This window comes from Thamnophis sirtalis, unplaced genomic scaffold, assembly GCF_051295495.1.
Source record: "Thamnophis sirtalis isolate CommonGarterSnake01/CBP01778 unplaced genomic scaffold, rThaSir2_p1.2 scaffold_2, whole genome shotgun sequence".
In the NCBI taxonomy this organism is placed as follows: Eukaryota; Metazoa; Chordata; class Lepidosauria; order Squamata; family Natricidae; genus Thamnophis; species Thamnophis sirtalis.
In genome coordinates, this window is record NW_028261382.1 from 56,387,308 (window position 1) to 56,404,415 (window position 17,108).

Genomic DNA, 17,108 nt, shown 5'->3' on the forward strand with positions numbered 1-17,108 from the left:
TCTCGGTCTTCTAAAGCTGCCTGGACAAGTTTCTGCCGTTTGCGAGTTCCCTGTCCCCACTTTCCTTTTTATATATATCTTATTTATATTTTAATTTTTTATATATATAAATAAGGATGTATGTATATTCCAGCATAACTCTGGAACGCCTCAAACAGTTTCAACCAAACTTGGTACACAGATGACTTACCCTCTGGCAACAAATACTGAGTGGGGGGGGGGGGGGCAAGACACCCCTGCTGTGTGTGTGTTCCAGCATAACTCTGGAATGCCTGGCCTGTTAAGGAGAGCGAGTGCGGCATTCTAGAGTGACAATTGTTTGTGATGGGAGGGAGAGCCTGGGCTCCCTCCCCATATACATACATACATACATACATACATACATACATACATACATACATACATACATATGCATACAAACATACATATACCTACCTACCTACCTACACACATACACATACACACACATCCTTTCACCAGCAGCACGGCTTGGCCAGAGGTGAGAATGAGATTCAGAGGTCTTTCTTAAGGTTTGGTGAGAGTCGTAGATGTCACGCCTCGGGAGGCGGTAAGTGGATTCCAAGACGGCTGTGCGGATTCCCTGCCCTGTGACTTTGCTTCATTTTTTGACACAGTCTGCCTACTTCTCAGTGTCAGACTCTGAAGGGGAGCATTGTTGGCGTTGGTGTGTTTTCAACAATAGCAATAGCAGTTAGACTTATATACAGCTTCATAGGGCTTTCAGCCCTCTCTAAGCGGTTTACACAGTCTGCATATTGTCCCCAACAATCCGGGTCCTCATTTTACCCACCTCGGAAGGATGGAAGGCTGAGTCAACCTTGAGCCGGTGAGATTTGAACAGCCAAACTGCTGAACTGCAGTCAGCTGAAGTAGCCTGCAGTGCTGCATTTAACCACTGCGCTACCTCGGCTCTCAACCCCCCTCTCCCCCCCGGTTCTGATGAGTGGCAGGATTCCAAAACTTTTCCTACCAGTTCTATGACAGCGGCTTTGCGCAACCGCACATGGCTACTATGCGCTTCGCATGCGCATCAAAAACAGCCCTCGGTGTCACCTGGGAAGGATTTACCTCAGCTGAGGCGTGGCAATCCGTTTTGCCGCATGAATCAGCTGAGGTAAAAAAACAAGAGAATAGAGGACAGGGAACGGCAGGGCGGGGCCAGCCAGAGGCAGTATTTGCCGGTTCTCCAAACTAATCAAAATTTCCACTACCGGTTCGCCCGAACCGATCCAAACCGGCTGAATGCCACCTCTGGTTCTGATGTCTTCCTCCACCAGACAGAGGCATAAGTGGCACCCCTTAGCTTGATTCGGTTGGGCCCCCAAATCGATGACCAGGAATCCATTCCGCAAAATGGGGAAAAGGATTTTGTCTGGACATGTTGGGGGGGGGGGGAAGCCTGTCATGGTTTATGTGATGTGATGTAATGTGAGAAAGGCCTTGGGAGACTTAGATTAAGAGAGTCGGAAGGGACCTGGTAGGTCATCTAGCCCAACCTCCCCCCCGCCCAAGCAGGAGACCCTACACCGTTTCTGTCAGATGGCAGTCCAGTCTCGTCTTGAAAGCTTCCCGACGGCCGGAGAAAAGGCTGCATAGCCCAGAGCTGCATAATGGGCACAGCAAATGGACTTTCTGGTTTTTCTCCGAAGACGTTTCGCTTCTCCTCCAAGAAGCTTCTTCCACTCTGACTCATTGCTGGAAAGGATGGAAGGATTTATACTCCTGACCGACAGCTGGTCATTTGCATCCTTTTTAGAGGGTTGTTGAGGCCACTTGGAGGTTTATATAACCAGGTTAAATGAGAAAAATGGAGATAAACCAGACGTCAAAAAGGAAGGAGTTATTATTTTAGATTATTATTCGGATGGATCTATTCACAACATTCTTTAGAGAGAAATTATGTACATTCCCCCCCTTCCCAAAAAACATACACATTATTTTTTTTAAAAAAAAAGGAGTGGGAGGAATACTCATACTGTTTCCTGTTAGATGGTTATGAAGTTTTGCTTTATGGGGTGGTATCCAAAATTGGTTTTCCAGATTGGCAGGCGACAAGGAGAAATTTGAGGCACGGTGGTTTCTTCCTGGCTATTTGTCCTGAAGGACCTTCTGTGTGGGTTTGGAATTAAGAGATCCACTTTGGAATTTAAAATGTCTGTTGTCTTCTTCTTGTCTCCTTGACTATCATTTGGCTCTGAAGTGAAGGAGGGAGAAGAAGGGAGAAGGAGAAAGGGAGGGAAAGAGGAATGAAAAGAAGCAGGGGAAGGAGAGAGGGACGGGGAGGGAGGGGGGAGAATGAGGGAAAGGGTGGGGGGAAGGAGAGAGAGAAAGCAAAGGGGGGTAGGGAGGGATGGCAAGAGATGAGGAGAGAAGGAAGGAAAGAGGGAGGGACAGAAAGGGAAAGGGAGAGAGGGAGGGAGACAGAGAAAGAGTATGAAGAAAAGGAAGGGCATGGAGGAGGGAGGGGAGAGAGGAAGAGAGAGAGAGAGAGGAAGAGATGGTTACAAATCTGCATTTAATCCCTCTGGAGGGACCAATATCCAGCATGTCATAACATCAAATGTCTTGAAGTAACAAACACAATTGTGACGTCCCACCAATCCGTTGCCGTTGCAAAACCCCAAGACACCAGCAGCTCCATTCTCAAGTGCAAATAGACACCACTGTCCACTGGGATTGGTTACATCCCTTAAGTCGGGCCAACATCCTACAGCATGAAGGGAGGGAGGGACGAAGGAAGGAAAGGGAAGAGAAAAGGAAGGAAGCCAGGAAGGAAGGAAGGAGATAGGGAAGAGAGAAGACAGAAATGGAGGGAGGGAACAAGGGAGGGAGGAGAGAGGGAAGAAGAAATGAAGGAAAGAGAGGAAACAGAGAAGGAAGGAAGGAGGAGAGAAAGAAGGAAGGAAAGAAAGAGAAGGAAGAAAGGGAGGGAGGGAAGAAGGGAGGAAAGAGAGAAAGAAGGAAAGGAAGAAAGGAGAGAGGGAAGAGAAAATGAAGGAAGGTAGAAAGGAAGGGGGAGAGTGGGAAGAGAGAAAGAAAGAAGGAAAGAAGAAAGGAAAAAGGGGGAAGAGAGAAGGGAGGGAGGGAAGAAGGGAGGGAAGAGAGACAGAAAGGAAGAAAGGAGAGAGGGAAGAGAAAGAAGGAAGAAAGGAAGGAGAGAGGGAAAAGAGAAAGAAAGAAGGAAAGAGAGAAGGAAGGAAGGAACAGAGAGGGAGAGAGGAGCGAGGGAGGAGGAGGAGGAGGAGAGAAGCATCCACCAGCCAGTGAATTTCCAAGGGATTTGTAGTAATTAGATGACAAAATGCAGGCCGATCTCAAAGCTTTGCCGAAGATGTTACTCAGGGGTCAAAGACTTGACACGCAGGGCTGGTAATTTGTAAGTGTCAATCACGCTCAGCCATCAGACAAACCGCTCCGCATTCCCACCAAATCCAGCCTCTTTGGCCTTTGGCCATCCGCCGGCTCCTTATCCTTCCAGCGGCATCACCGCCTGAGGCCGCCCCCATCGCAACCATCGTGGTAGAAAACGGGAGGCGCTCCCTGCCCACCCTGGTTTCCCAAGGCACTCATTTCTGCTTCCTTCCCTCCACTACGGGCCGTCCTCGACTTATGACGGTTCATTTATTGACTGGTCCCTGGGGGGAAAAATAACGGCTGTTTTCCGCACTCGGGATGGTGGCCACCGCCCTGGGATCACGCGATCAAAATCTGGACGCTTGGCCGCTGACTCGTATTTATGACGGTTGCAGCGTCACGCGGTCCCCTTTTGTGATCGGCAGACAAGCAAAATCTATGGGGAAACCAGACTCACTTAACAACTGTGAGAAATTGGTTGAGTTTTGCCCCATTTTATGACCTTTGTGTGTGTGTGTGTTGGCCAGATTTTTTATGTAAATCTCTGCGGTTGTAAAGTTAGGAACACGGTTGTTAAGTGAATCTGGCTCCCCCCCCCACTTGACTTTGCGGGTCAGAAGGGTGCAAAAAGAGCATCGTGCGACCCCGGAACGTTGTAGCCGTCGTAAATGTGACTCAGCGATCAAGCGCCCCGAATGTAAATCGCGTGACGGCGGGGAGGCTGTCGTGCGAAAAACGGCCACAAGTCCCTTTTTTCAATGCTGTTGTAGCTTCCAACGGTCACTAAATGAACTGTCGCAAGTCGGGGACTATCCGTCATTGTGAATTTCTGCTCTCTGTTTTGGCTGTTCCTTGTCTATTGTGCTGGTTGCGCGCCCCCTGGTGGCGAAAGGAACTAATAATATGGAAGGAGAAATTTGGAACAGAAGCCAATGTCGGAAGAAACTGAGAAAACCAAGAATGGAGCCAGCCGCAAACTGAATTCATAGTAGAAATAGCCCTTAGACTTACAATCCTCTTGGCAAGTGCTTTATAGCCCTCTCTAAGCGGTTTACAGAGTCAGCCTCTTTCCCCCAGTCATCTGGGTCCTCATTTTACCCACCTCGGAAGGATGGAAGGCTGAGTCAACCTTGAGCCGGTCAGGATCAAACTCCTGGCAGTTGGCAGAGTTAGTCTGCAATACATTACGAGAGAGAGAGAGAGAGGGAGGGAGGGAGGGAGGGAGAGGGAGAGAGAGGGAGAGGGAGAGAGAGGGAGAGAGAGGGAGGGAGGGAGAGAGAGAGAGGGAGGGGGAGGGGGAGAGAGAGAGTGAGGGAGAGAGAGAGGGAGGGAGAGGGAGAGAGAGAGGGAGGGAGAGAGAGGGAGGGGGCAAGAGAGGGAGAGAGAGAGGGAGGGAGAGAGAGGGAGGGAGAGAGGGAGGGAGAGGGAGAGAGAGAGGGAGAAGGAGAGAGAGAGGGAGAGAGAGGGAGATTGAGAGAGGAAAGAGATAGAGATAGGCGCGAGAGAGATGGAGATAAATAGATATAGAAATAGATAGATAAACACACACACAGAGGGAGATTGAGAGAGGAAAGAGATAGAGCTAGGAGAGAGAGATGGAGATAGATAGATAGATAGATAGATAGATAGATAGATAGATAGATAAAGACAGAGAGAGCGAGGGAGGGAGAGGGAGGGGGAGAGAGAGAGAGGGAGAGAGAGAGGGGGAGAGAGAGGGAGAGGGAGAGAGGGAAGAGGGAAAGGGGGGAGAAAGAGGGAGAGATAGACAGACAGACAGAGATAGCAATAGCCCTTAGACTTATATACTGCTTCACAATGCTTTTCAGCCCACTCTAAGCGGTTTACAGAGTCAGCCTCTTGCCCCCAACGATCTGGGTCCTCGTTGTACCGACCTCAGAAGGCTGGAAGGCTGAGTCAACCTTGAGTCAATCAGGATCCAATTCCTTGATCATTCAGTATGGATATATATAGCTCTGGCATGGTCCTCGTTTCTCTAGAAATGCAAAGGATTTGGACTCTCCAGAATTCTTCGGTTGAGAATTCTGGGTCAATGAGATCCATGGTTCCTGGAGACATCACGTTGAGGATGCCAAGCTAAGGATTGTGCCAGATGGATGCATCGTCTAACCTGCTGCCCATTCCTACAAAGATGAGGGAGGGTCAAACTAGGGTCCAGAGCCCAGACAAGGAACGCTGAATGGAAACTAACCAAGGAGAACTAGAACGAAGGAGGAATTTCCAACCGATGAAGAGCGACCAAACAATGGAATGACTTGCCTTCGGATGTTGTGGTTGCGCCATCACTACACACTGGACAAGTCTTCGTCTGAAACAGTATGGGGTCTCCTGCTTGAGCGGTGGGGGGGGGGGCTAGAGGACCTCCAAGGTCCCTTCCAACTAGTATTCTACGTTCTCCGGAGTGACCTTCCGGCCAGGAGAACATCCCAAGATGGGCTTCCCCATCCTGAGTGAAACTAGATGACCGCTGAGGTCCCTTCTAACTCTGTTAATCTGAATCTAAACTCATCGGACGTTAGTTAGGACGCCTTTTCTCCCAGCCACCCCTGCAATTCTCATTTTCTTCTTCTACCGGAAGGTCCAGAATATTTTAGAATAAATCTAGAATAAGAGAAAGGTTCCACATTTAGGCAAGAAAAACAAAATGCACCAGTATAGGTGGTACCTTGCTTAATAGTAGTCGCTGGGAGAGGGATCTTGGAGTCCTAGTGGACAACCATTTAAATATGAGCCAGCTGTGTGCAGCAGCTGCCAAAAAAGCCAACACAGTTCTAGGCTGCATCAACAGAGGGAGAGAATCAAGATCACGTGAAGCATTAATACCACTTTATAAGGCCTTGGTAAGGCCACACTTGGAATATTTGCATTCAGTTTTGGTCGCCACAATATAAAAAAGATGTGGAGACTCTAGAAAGAGTGCAGAGAAGAGCAACGAAGATGATTAGGGGACTGGAGGCTAAAACATATGAAGAACGGTTGCAGGAACTGGGTATGTCTACAATGAAAAGAAGGACTAGGGGAGACATGATAGCAGTCTTCCGATATCTCAGGGGCTGCCCCAAAGAAGAGGGAGTCAAGCTATTCTCCAAAGCACCTGAAGGCAGGACAAGAAGCAATGGGTGGAAACTAATCAACGAGAAGCAACTTAGAATTAAGGAGAAATTTCCTGACAGTGAGAACAATTAATCAGTGGAACAGAAGTTGCCTCCAGAAGTTGTGAATGCCCCAACACTAGAAGTTTTTAAGACAAAGTTGGATAACCATTTGTCTGAAGTGGTGTAGAGTTTCCTGTCTAGGCAGAGGGTTGGACTACAAGACCTCCAAGGTCCCTTCCAACTCTGTTATTCTATTCTATTCTATTCTATTCTAATTCTATTATGTTCTGCCCCAATCTCCAACCCTCCGCCTGAGGAAGTTAACCAAGGCCGCTCTGCCAACGGGAAGCCTCTCCCCCCCTCCCCGACGGAAGAGCTGCTAAGCTGCCCACCTGCCAGCCCAGCTTCTCTTCCCTTCGTCTGCTAACCGAGGCGCCGATTATTTTGCTGGCACACGGTGTAGGCTCGGTTTGCATATTTCGCCGATTCAGGTCACATCACCGTTCACACATGCACGCACGCCCCCGGCCGACGTCTGTTGATATTCTCGATCCCTCGCTCAATTCCGACTTTGAGGTGAAAGCCTTCCTTATTAGCCAATTTGGATACCCATTTACTGTGAATTACTCAGCCTGATTATTATTCATGAATGGATGAATCTGAAATCTCGACGCCCCGCTGGGCTGTTTCTCGGCCGTCCCTGTCCCCCCCCACCAGCTCCCTCCTTCCCGGCTCTACTTAAAAACAGAAGGGCGCCTGGACAACACCGCAAAACACACTGGTGGTTGAGAAAGGATGGCTGCCTGGCAAAGGCCTTGTTTACCCCACGGGTGCGACGTGCCAAAGAAGGGGTGGGGGAAAAGGCACCCCAAACAGCCTGGCATCCTCTCTATGTTGGCAACCCCACAAGCCAGGACTTCGTTGTTGGTGTTGGCGTAATGCTGGCTTTTGGTACCGAGATGATCCTTCTCCCCCCCCCCACCCCTCCCCGCTAGGCCGGGGAAGCTGCTAATCCAATTAACACATCTTGGGTTTAAATTCTTCCCGTCCTTTGTCCTTCTCCCCTGGAGGGGAAGCGCTGTCAAATCGATTGCCCGGAGAACTCCGCCAGCAAGTCCCTGGCGGGCCAACATGGTAGGCCTTTATTTATTTATTTATTTATTTATTTCAACCCGACTGGAGCTGAGAACGGAGCGGGAATCTCCCCACCCACCCTTTTAACGAGGATATCTTGTGTAAGCTGCCTGTCTCATGGCTTGTGACTAGCTGCTGTGTGGGGACACAAAATTCCACAACAACAACAACAACAACAACAACATACCCTTCTCCCCACCAGGATATTTTTAAAAAAACGATAAAGCTATGAAAACCAGTCCAAATCACAGCCCGATCTATTTCACAACGTGTCTTTTTTAGGGAGATAAAATGGGAATCTTCTTACGAGGAGGAGGAAGAGGAGGGAGAGGGGGAGGAGGAAGAGGAGGAAAAGGAAGAGGAGGAGGAGAAGGGTAATGATAATATTTAGCGTTATTTTGCCAGGAGGAGGGGGAGGAAAAGGAAGAGGAGGAGGAGGAAATGGAGGAGGGAAGAGGAGGAGGAGGGTAACAATATCTAGCATCATTTTGCTAGGAGCAGGGAGAGGAAGAGGGGGGGGAAAAAAGGAGGAGGAAGAGGAGGAGGAGGAGCAGGTGGAGGAGAGGTCCTTGGTGCTCCCCGAGCTTAGCTGTTTTCTTGCAGATTCTCCTTCCTTCCTTCCTCTCCCTCTCTCCTCTCCTTTTCTCTCTCTCTCTCTCTCTGTTGTATCTCCCTCCCTCTATCTCTCCTGTAATGGGCTGTGCGAAGGACCTTGAGAGGATGGAAGCAGAGCTGCAGATCAGGAAAAACTAATCTCCAGAGGAGGAACGGGAGTGGAGAACGTATCTCAATCAACAGGCAGCGTTCTTCGTATTCTGAGTCTGCATTTCCTATCCGGACTGCCTTCAACCACCAAAAGCGCTTCCTGTCAACTAAGGGGCGGGAAGACCCTCCCCAAAACAAATTATTTTCAATTACAAGACCTTCAAGGCCCTTAAAATAATAAAAAAATAGGATGTTCTAAGGTGAGAAGGTGTAAAAGAAAAATACCAAAGAGTTAAATTGATTTCCATAAAACTCTTTTAAGATTTTTTAGAAGAGCCTTTATCCTGTTCCCCCTGCCCGCCCCCGCTACCCCCCCCCATTTCTCAACCCTTGGTAACCCCGGACATCTGACTGGCAAGCATTTCACATTTCAATCCCAGCAGAACAAATTGAATTAGATGTTGTAACCAAGCTGGGCTCTGTTTGCCAAAGCCTACCGACTCTGCTTGCACTAATCCTTTCCCGGCTCCTGCAGATGACAGAAGCATCTTCAGCGGAGACTTGGCTGATCATGGGGGGGGGGGGAAACACGGGGAGGGAAGGGGCTTGGGGAGGGGATGACACCCAACGACAGGTAGCAGGGGACCTCCCTAACTCTTGTTGGGTCCTTGGTGTGCTTTTAACTTGGTCATACTCCTGCAATTTTGTTGCTTGATGTAGAAGAGCAGGGAAAACTGGAGGGTGGTGGTGGTGGAGTTAAACTTCCCATCAGCTTAGAATACATACATTGCCACAAATGTAACCCCAGTCCAACTCCTCTTGAATTCTGTTTCACCCCTTATCTGGTGGCTCATTCAGATTTGGGCTCTAGTTTATATGTTCAAAGAATGAGGTATGTGTAAATAATAGATTGGAAAAGGAGGAGAACAAGGGTAATAATAATAATGATATCTAGCATTATTTTGCTAGGAGCAGGGAGAGGAAGAAGGGGAGGAGTAAAAGGAGGAGGAAGAGGAGGAGGAGGAGCAGGTGGAGGAGAGGTCCTTGGTGCTCCCCAAGCTTAGCTGTTTCCTTGCAGATTCTCCTTCCTTCCCCTCCCTCTGTCCTCCCCTTTTCTCTCTCTCTCTCTCTGTTGTATCTCCCTCCCTCTATCTCTCCTGTAATGGGCTGTGCGAAGGACCTTGAGAGGATGGAGGAAGAGCTACAGATCAGGAAAAACTATCTCCCGAGGAGGAACGGGAGTGAAGAACGTATCTCAATCAACAGGCAGCGTTCTTCGTACTCTGGGTTTGCGTTTCCTATCTGGACTGCCTTCAACCACCAAAAGGAGGAAAAGGGAATGTAAAATGGTAAACATAAAGACAGAACCGGAATGTCATCCCGAAAATACAACAGATGGAAGAGGAAAATAGGCGATTGCAACAACAGAAAGCGGAAAGAAAGAGAGGAAAGGTAGGAAGAGAGGAAAGGAGAGGGAAAGAAGAAAGAGGAAAGGAGAGGAAGATAGGGAGGGGCAGGAAGAGTAGGAGAGAGGGTATGAAGGGGAAGGAGAGCAGTAAGAAAAGGGAAAGGAAAGGAGAGGAGGAAAGAAGAAAGTAGAGAAGAAGAGAAGTTTGAACAATGACATCTAGTGGAGCCCACATGATGTCACATCCATCAGAATGTAATTGTGTTAAGGTAAAAGGTAAAGATTCCCGACTCTAGGGGGCGGTGCTCATCTCCGTTTTAAAGCCGAAGAGCCAGCTCTGTCCGAAGATGTCTCCGTGGTCATGTGGCCAGCATGACTCAACGCCGAAGGAGCATGGAACGCTGTTACTTTCCCACCAAAGGTGTTTCCTATTTTTCTACTTGCATTTTTTACCTGCTTTCGAACTGCTAGGTGGGCAGAAGCTGGGACAAGTCACGGGAGCTCCCTCCGTTACGCGGCGCTAGGGATTCGCCAAACTGACGACTTTTCTGATCGACAAGCTCAGCGTCTTAGCCCCCCGAGCCATGGCATCCCTTGTAATTGTGTGGATGATGTAAATTGTGTGATTAGCCTCCTCTTTCTCCCCACCCCACACACCGCCCCCCTCCCCAAATGCATTTGAAGGACACCAGAGTAGGGAGAGATGAGTTATATTATTACTCTGAAGGGGGAAAACCTCATCTATTTTTTAAAAAGTACAATGAGAATATAATGGACTCAGCTGAATGAAGTCCGGTTGCCAACAATAGTCAGGAACACATTGGGAAAGGGCTTGAAAACAGCGCTACTCATCTTCAACAGCTGTTTTCGACAGCTTTCGTTTATATGGGACGGCTTTCTTATCTATCTGGACTTATTAAGCAACAGATCTCAGGGGGGGAAATGTGTAATGTTTATGGGCTTGGTCCTTGAAACCTAACTTGAACCAAAACTTAACCTCACCAGGGGGATTGATTTAGATTCAGATTCACAGAGTTGGAAGGGGCCTTTGGAGGTCATGTCCAACCCTCCACCCCAAGCAGGAGACCTTACACCATTTCTGACAGAGGACAGTCCAGTATCTTCTTGAAAGGCTCCTGTGATGAAGCTCCCACAACTTCTGAAGGCAACTTCTGTTCCATGGGTTGATTGTTCTCACTCTCAGGAAATCTATCCTTCTATCTGTCAGAAAATTCCTTCTTATTTCCAGGTTGAATCTCTCCTTGTTCAGCTTCCATCCATTCTTCCTTGTCTGGCCTTTGGTTGCCTTGGAAAATAGCTTGACCCCCTCTCCTCTCTGTGGCAGCCCCTCAAATATTGGAAGACTGCTATCCTGTCTCCCTGGTCCTTCTCTTCACTAGACTAGCCATGCCCAGTTCCTGCAACCTATGTTGAGCCTCCAGACCTTTGATCATCTTAGATAGGATTCAGATTAACAGAGTTGGAAGGGACCTTGTAGGCCATCTAGTCCAAGCAGGAGATCCTACACCATTTCTGACAGATGGCAATCCAGTCTCTTCTTCAAAGCTTCCAGGGTTGAGCTCCCACGACTTCCGAGGGCAACTTCTATTCCATGGGTTGATTGTTCTCACTCTCAGGAAATCTATCCTTATTTCTGAAAGGTTCATCTTACTCCCAAACCCTGAAGGATTTAAGGGATGGCTTGGCCAGGGTAACTGCCCCTCTCTTCATCTCTCACTTCCCGGGGTGTTAGGAGTCTTCATCCTACAGGCACCGCTGGAATTTGGCAGCTGCTTTAGCTGGGATTAACTCGGGCTGCCTCCTTTTGTCCTCTACCCCATTCATGCTGAGCATGGACCCTGAAGCAAGGGGAAAGGATGGTCTTCCACAGAGATAAATGGATACCACTGGACTTTGGGCTTACGGCAGAAACACCGTGGGAAATAGTTATTTAATCTATTGAGGATTAACCCGGCAAATCTGCCTTGCCTCCTACAGAGCCAAGAAGGGAGGCAGGTGTGCCAGAGGAGCGATCAGCCACCTGTACAGGAAGTCCTCATCTTACGGCCACATCGAGCCCAAAACTTCCACTGCCAAGTGAGACAAGTGAGTTTTAGCCCCCGTTAACACCTTTCTTGGCACTGGTGTTAGTTAGTTAACTTAAATTAGCTTCCCCTTGACTTGGCTTGTCAGAAGGTGGCAAAAGAGGATCATAGGATATTGTAGGGAGGAGGAAGAGGAGGAGGAGGAGGAGAAGATGTCAGTTTTGATTGGCAACAAAGAGAAGAAGAAAAGTAGGACTGTGGGGTCCTTGGGTGCTCTCTGAGCTTGTTGGTTTTCTTGCAGCCGTTTCATTACCCAACTAAGTAACATCATCAGTGCTAGACGGGAAGGGGGGTTGTGGAGAGGAGGAGGGGAAAGGGGGAGGAAGGGGGAGGAGAGGAAGAAGAAAATGAGGAGGAAGAGGAGAAGAGGAGGAAGAAGAAGCAGAAGAAGAGGAAGAAGAAGAGACGGAGGAGGAGGAGAGGAAGAAGAAGATGAAGAGGAGGAGAAGAGGAAGAAGTAGCAGAAGAGAAGAGAGGAAGAAGAAGAGAAGGAGGAGGAGAGGAAGAAGATGAAGAGGAAGAGGAGGAGAAGAAGAAGCAGCAGCAGCAGAGGTGGAGGTGGTGGAAGAGGAGGAGGAGAAGAAGGAGGAGGAGGAGGAGGAGGGGAAGAGGAGGAGGAGGAGAAGAAGCAGCAGCAGCAGCAGCAGATGAGGAGGTGGAAGAGGAGGAGGAGAAAGAGGAGGAGGAGGAGAAAAGAAGAAGAAGAAGAAGAAGAAGAAGAAGAAGAAGAAGAAGAAGAGTGTTAGTGAAGACCAAGTGAAGATCATAGTTAATTCTTTAGAAACAGAATACTTAACATACCTTTGGGGTCCCAAGTGAGGATACTAGCTATCCTCCCCATTGCCTTCTTCATCATCCTCTAGTTTCTCCAAGATTCTTCTAAAACGGCTGTCCGCTGTTTCTTGACAGGGGGATCTGGGTAAGATGAAGTTGACACCTGTTCAGTGGACGTGGCACAGTAACAATTTTATTTCTGTCCCCTTAGTCAATTAACCCCAAAACTCTTATATTGGAGACTTGCCTGCACAGAGAGCACTAACCAGAGTGACAGAATACAGAATAATAGAGCTGAAGGACCTTGGAGGTCTTCTAGTCCAGCCCCCTGCTCAAGCAGGAGACCGTATTTCTCTTCTTGAAAACCTCCAGTGATGGAGCTCCACATCTTCTGGAGGCAAGTCCTTCCACTGGTTTCTTTTTCTCGCTGTCTACATCGAGGTTGGATCTCTATTTAATGATCTTCCACTTATTGCTTCTTGTCCTGCTTTCGGGGGCTTTGGAGAATAGCGTGACTCCCTCTTCCATTTATCGTGTCACCCCTAGTTCTTCTCCTCTTAAGCTAGATTTCTTCGTTTAGATTAGATGGCTAACTTCGTCACACTAGATTTTGAAGAGTCAACAAAATACGATGTCTCCAAGAACAAAACACACCAACTTTAGACTCCAAGAAGGTTTATCAGCAATGCAAAAGGGCCATGGTTAAGAAGTTCTATTCCGATTTTTCTTTTCTTTTCTATTTTTCTTTTCTACTCTATTCCAATTTTTCTTTTTTTTCCTATTTTTCTATTCTATTCCAATTTTTCTTTTCTTTTCTATTTTTCTATTCTACTCTACTCTACTTTATTCTATTCCAATTTTTCTTTTTCCTATTTTTCTATTCTATTCCAATTTTTCTTTTCAATTCTGATTTTTATTTTCTATTTTTTTCTTTTCTATTCTATTCTACTCTACTTTATTCTAATTTTTCTTTTCTTTTCTTTTTCTATTCTATTCTACCTTATTCTATTTCAATTTTTCTATTCTTTTCTTTTTCTATTCTATTCTGATTTTTCTTTCCTTTTCTATTTTTCTTTTCTACTCTACTTTACTCCAATTTTTCTTTTTTTCCCCTACTTTTCTATTCTATTCCAATTTTTCTTTTCTTTTCTATTTTTTCTATTCTATTCAAATTTTTCTTTTTCCTATTTTTCTATTCTATTCCGATTTTTCTATTCTTTTCTATTTTTCTAGTCTATTCTATTCCTAATTATTCTAATTCTATTCTCCTTCCTTCTTCCCTTCTCCCTCTCTTCCCTTCTCCTTGCTTCTTCCTGTTCTCCTTCTCATCCTATCCTCTCTTCTCTGCCACAATTCACTGAACGGTGGCATGGAAGGTCGTAAAATGGGGCAAAACTCACTTAACGACCATTTCACTTAGCGATGGAACTCCTGGACACCATTGTGGTTGTAAGTCAAGGACTATCTGTAGAGCTCTGTGTAACTGTGTGCCAAAGTTTTTTTTTTTTAAAAAAAGACACCAGCAAATTGTAGGAGACGGTTGAATTCATCCTTCCCCTGATATAATCTTCCTTTTCTGCCTTTTCCCTTGTTTCAGAAGGCAGCTCTTTCTCTCTCTCTCTCTCCCTCTCTCTCCATGCGGAGAACAGCTGTTCAAATCCAAATCTTCCCCATCAAAATGCCCGTTTCCGACAAACAAATAAATGTACTTTTTTTTTCTCCCCAGGACTGGGGAAAAAGGGTGTAAAAATAAACAGACAGAACAAGCTGCTGCATTTTCTCCCAGCATTACAGCTGCTTCCCAAGATAAACAGCAAGTAAATGTCAGAAAAACATCAATATGAGGGAAATTAACCTGACAAGAGGCGAACAGCCCCCCTCAACCACCACTCCCCCAAATCCATTCCCTTTTTCCATTCCCAACCAAATAGTTCTGCATTTGGGGAATCCACCGTGCTCCCCCTCACCAATGATTTTATTTTTCAATTAATTCCTTGACAGGAAGCCAGACAGGATGGTGGTTCTTCTGCTCCTGTGTTTTTAACAATTGTCAAGGGAGGCAGAAGGGGTGGGGGGAGGGAATAGGGGAGAGTTTGGAAGGGGGGTGGAGAGCCTGGAACACTTTTAATCTCCCCCCCCCCCCGCACTTCCACATATAGCAATAGCAATAGCAGTTAGACTTATATACCGCTTCATAGGGCTTTCAGCCCTCTCTAAGCGGTTTACAGAGTCAGCATATCGCCCCCACAGTCTGGGTCCTCATTTCACCCACCTCGGAAGGATGGAAGGCTGAGTCAACCTTGAGCCGGTGAGATTAGAACCGCTGAACTGCAGATAACAGTCAGCTGAAGTGGCCTGCAGTACATATATATAATATAATATAATAACGGAGTTGGGAAGGGACCTTGGAGGTCTTCTAGTCCAACCCCCTACTTAGGTAGGAAATCCTACACCACTTCAGACAAATGGTTATCCAATCTCTTTTTAAAAACTTCCAGTGTTGGAGCATTTACAACTTCTGGAGGCAAGTTGTTCCACTGATTAATTGTTCTCACTGTCAGGAAGTTTCTCCTTAATCCGAGCCTTCCCCAGACTCCAGGAACCAATTGAATGAACTAATGGTCTCCTGCAAACTCCACTCCCCTTTCGCTCCTCTTTGATTTCCTCTGGGAGGGGCCATTCATCATCCACCTGTGGCCTTACTCCCAAGTCAGCCCCCATTCTTTAGCTGTTCCCTTCCTCTGGAGATTCTGTGCTTGTACACTGCGAACAGGCTCCAGCTGTTCTTTTGCCTCACTGATGTCTGACTCCGAAGGCAGCTGATAACTGGCATATGGCCCTGGCCCCCTCTCTGCCTCCGACACAGAGCCCTCGTCAGAGCCTTCCCCAGACTCCAGGACTGGCCCAGGTTCCTCCTCAACCCTCCTCACTGTCCAAATCTGCTTGGAAAATCCTTGGTTATGGATCTCCGCTGAGTCTGACCAGCTGACCCAACCAACCCTCAACCCTTCTGCAAAACTTTTAGCTTAGGTCAACAAAAGGATTTTTGTACTGATCCGTGGAGCTTGGGGTAGGGAGGAGAAAGTCTTGATTGCTTTCCTAGTAGCTTTATTTATTTATTTTTTTGCACTTTTCTCTAAACCTTGCTTTCTTTTTTCTTAGCAATTACTGGAGCCAGAAAGAGCAAGGGAAGGGTAGGGAGAGAAGAAAGAGAGGGGGGGGGGGAAGCTGACACATCTGTATGGTTGCAGAAGTGAAGGCTTCAAGAATCCAATAATGTACCACTAAGCGAAATAATATGAGGAAGGGGTTGGGTAGGTGCAATTCTCCTAATGCAGCAGGAAGGATTCTGGTCAGATTCGGAGTCAGGAAAAGCAGAATTTTTGCTAATTTCACTTAGGAATACTTTTAAATTATTGTATTTTATGTCATTTTAGAACTTTCGGACCTCAGGGACCACTAAATTCATAATTTTAAATCCCGAGGACCACTAATACGGTCTGCCTAATGACTGGCTGGGTGGGCATGGCTAGGTGGTCATGTGACTGGGTGGGCGTGGCCAGCTCGCTGTCACTCACACCGAGGGGCGCCTCGCCAGCCTCTACTCGCCCCTCCCCTCCCAGTCCCTCCTCGCCTGCCCGCCCGGGCTCCTTAGGGCCCCAACAGGAAGCAGTTGCTGGAGCTAAGCAGCCCCCAGGAGAAAGAGTTGGCAAAACAGCTCAGTTCAAATTGGAACTGACGGAGGAAAAAATGCAAATAATTTTTCTGTGAACCGCCAAAATTTTCTCATGTAACCAGGTCTACATCTCGGCAAAATTGTTGGGGTGAGGTTTAAAAGCACAATGACTATATACTTTTTTGTTCTTTTTTTAAAAAAAAAAGGAAAATACATGTTAAAATTAAATATGTATATTGAAAAGGAATTATAAATACCATCAACATAAAAAGGAGCTTGCTCAGAAGCTGAAATACACCAAGTAAATGAGATGAAGAGTGGGAAGTAAAGGAGAGAGGTAAGGGAAGAAGAGAGGGATAGGAGAGAGGAGGGGGAAGAAGAGGAGAGAAAGGAGGAGTGAAAAGGGGAGAGAGGAGAAGGAGAGAGGTAAGGGAAGAAGAGAGGGATAGGGCAAGGGGGGAAGAGGAAGAGAGAAATGAGGAGTGGAAAGGGGAGAGAGGAGAAGGAGAGAGGAAGGGGAAGTAGAGAAGGGAAGGATGACAGAGGGAAGAAAGGAGGTAAGGAGGGGGAGGAGAGAGGGAGAAGAAAGTGATGGATAAGGTACAAATATGGTGTATGGAGAGCAGAAGAGCCAATAATTTACTTACAATAATTGTTTTGGGGAGTTGATGGTAAGATGAATTGATGTAAACATTTAATAATACAATATGATGTTGGCTATGTAATAATATACGTGATTATATGTTATGAAAATGAAAAAATAAAAAAACCCTTTATAAATATATATTTTTTCTTACAGTACCACCAGTTGGTGACTG

The 17,108-nt window shown here is 46.9% G+C and overlaps 1 protein-coding gene across 1 annotated transcript in view; it reads right to left on the minus strand.

The window, feature by feature from the left end:
* Positions 1-1,969: 1,969 nt before the first annotated feature.
* LOC106543714 (putative RNA-binding protein 19) overlaps positions 1,970-17,108 on the minus strand; it is a 132,980-nt gene continuing 117,841 nt past the window's right edge. The window contains exons 24-25 of the mRNA XM_087703487.1: positions 12,642-12,755; positions 1,970-2,215 (exon numbers count right to left, since the gene is read on the minus strand). Coding sequence (XP_087559613.1) covers positions 12,700-12,755 — 56 coding nt within the window. The 3' untranslated portion in view covers positions 1,970-2,215; positions 12,642-12,699. The remainder of the gene's footprint in view (positions 2,216-12,641; positions 12,756-17,108) is intronic.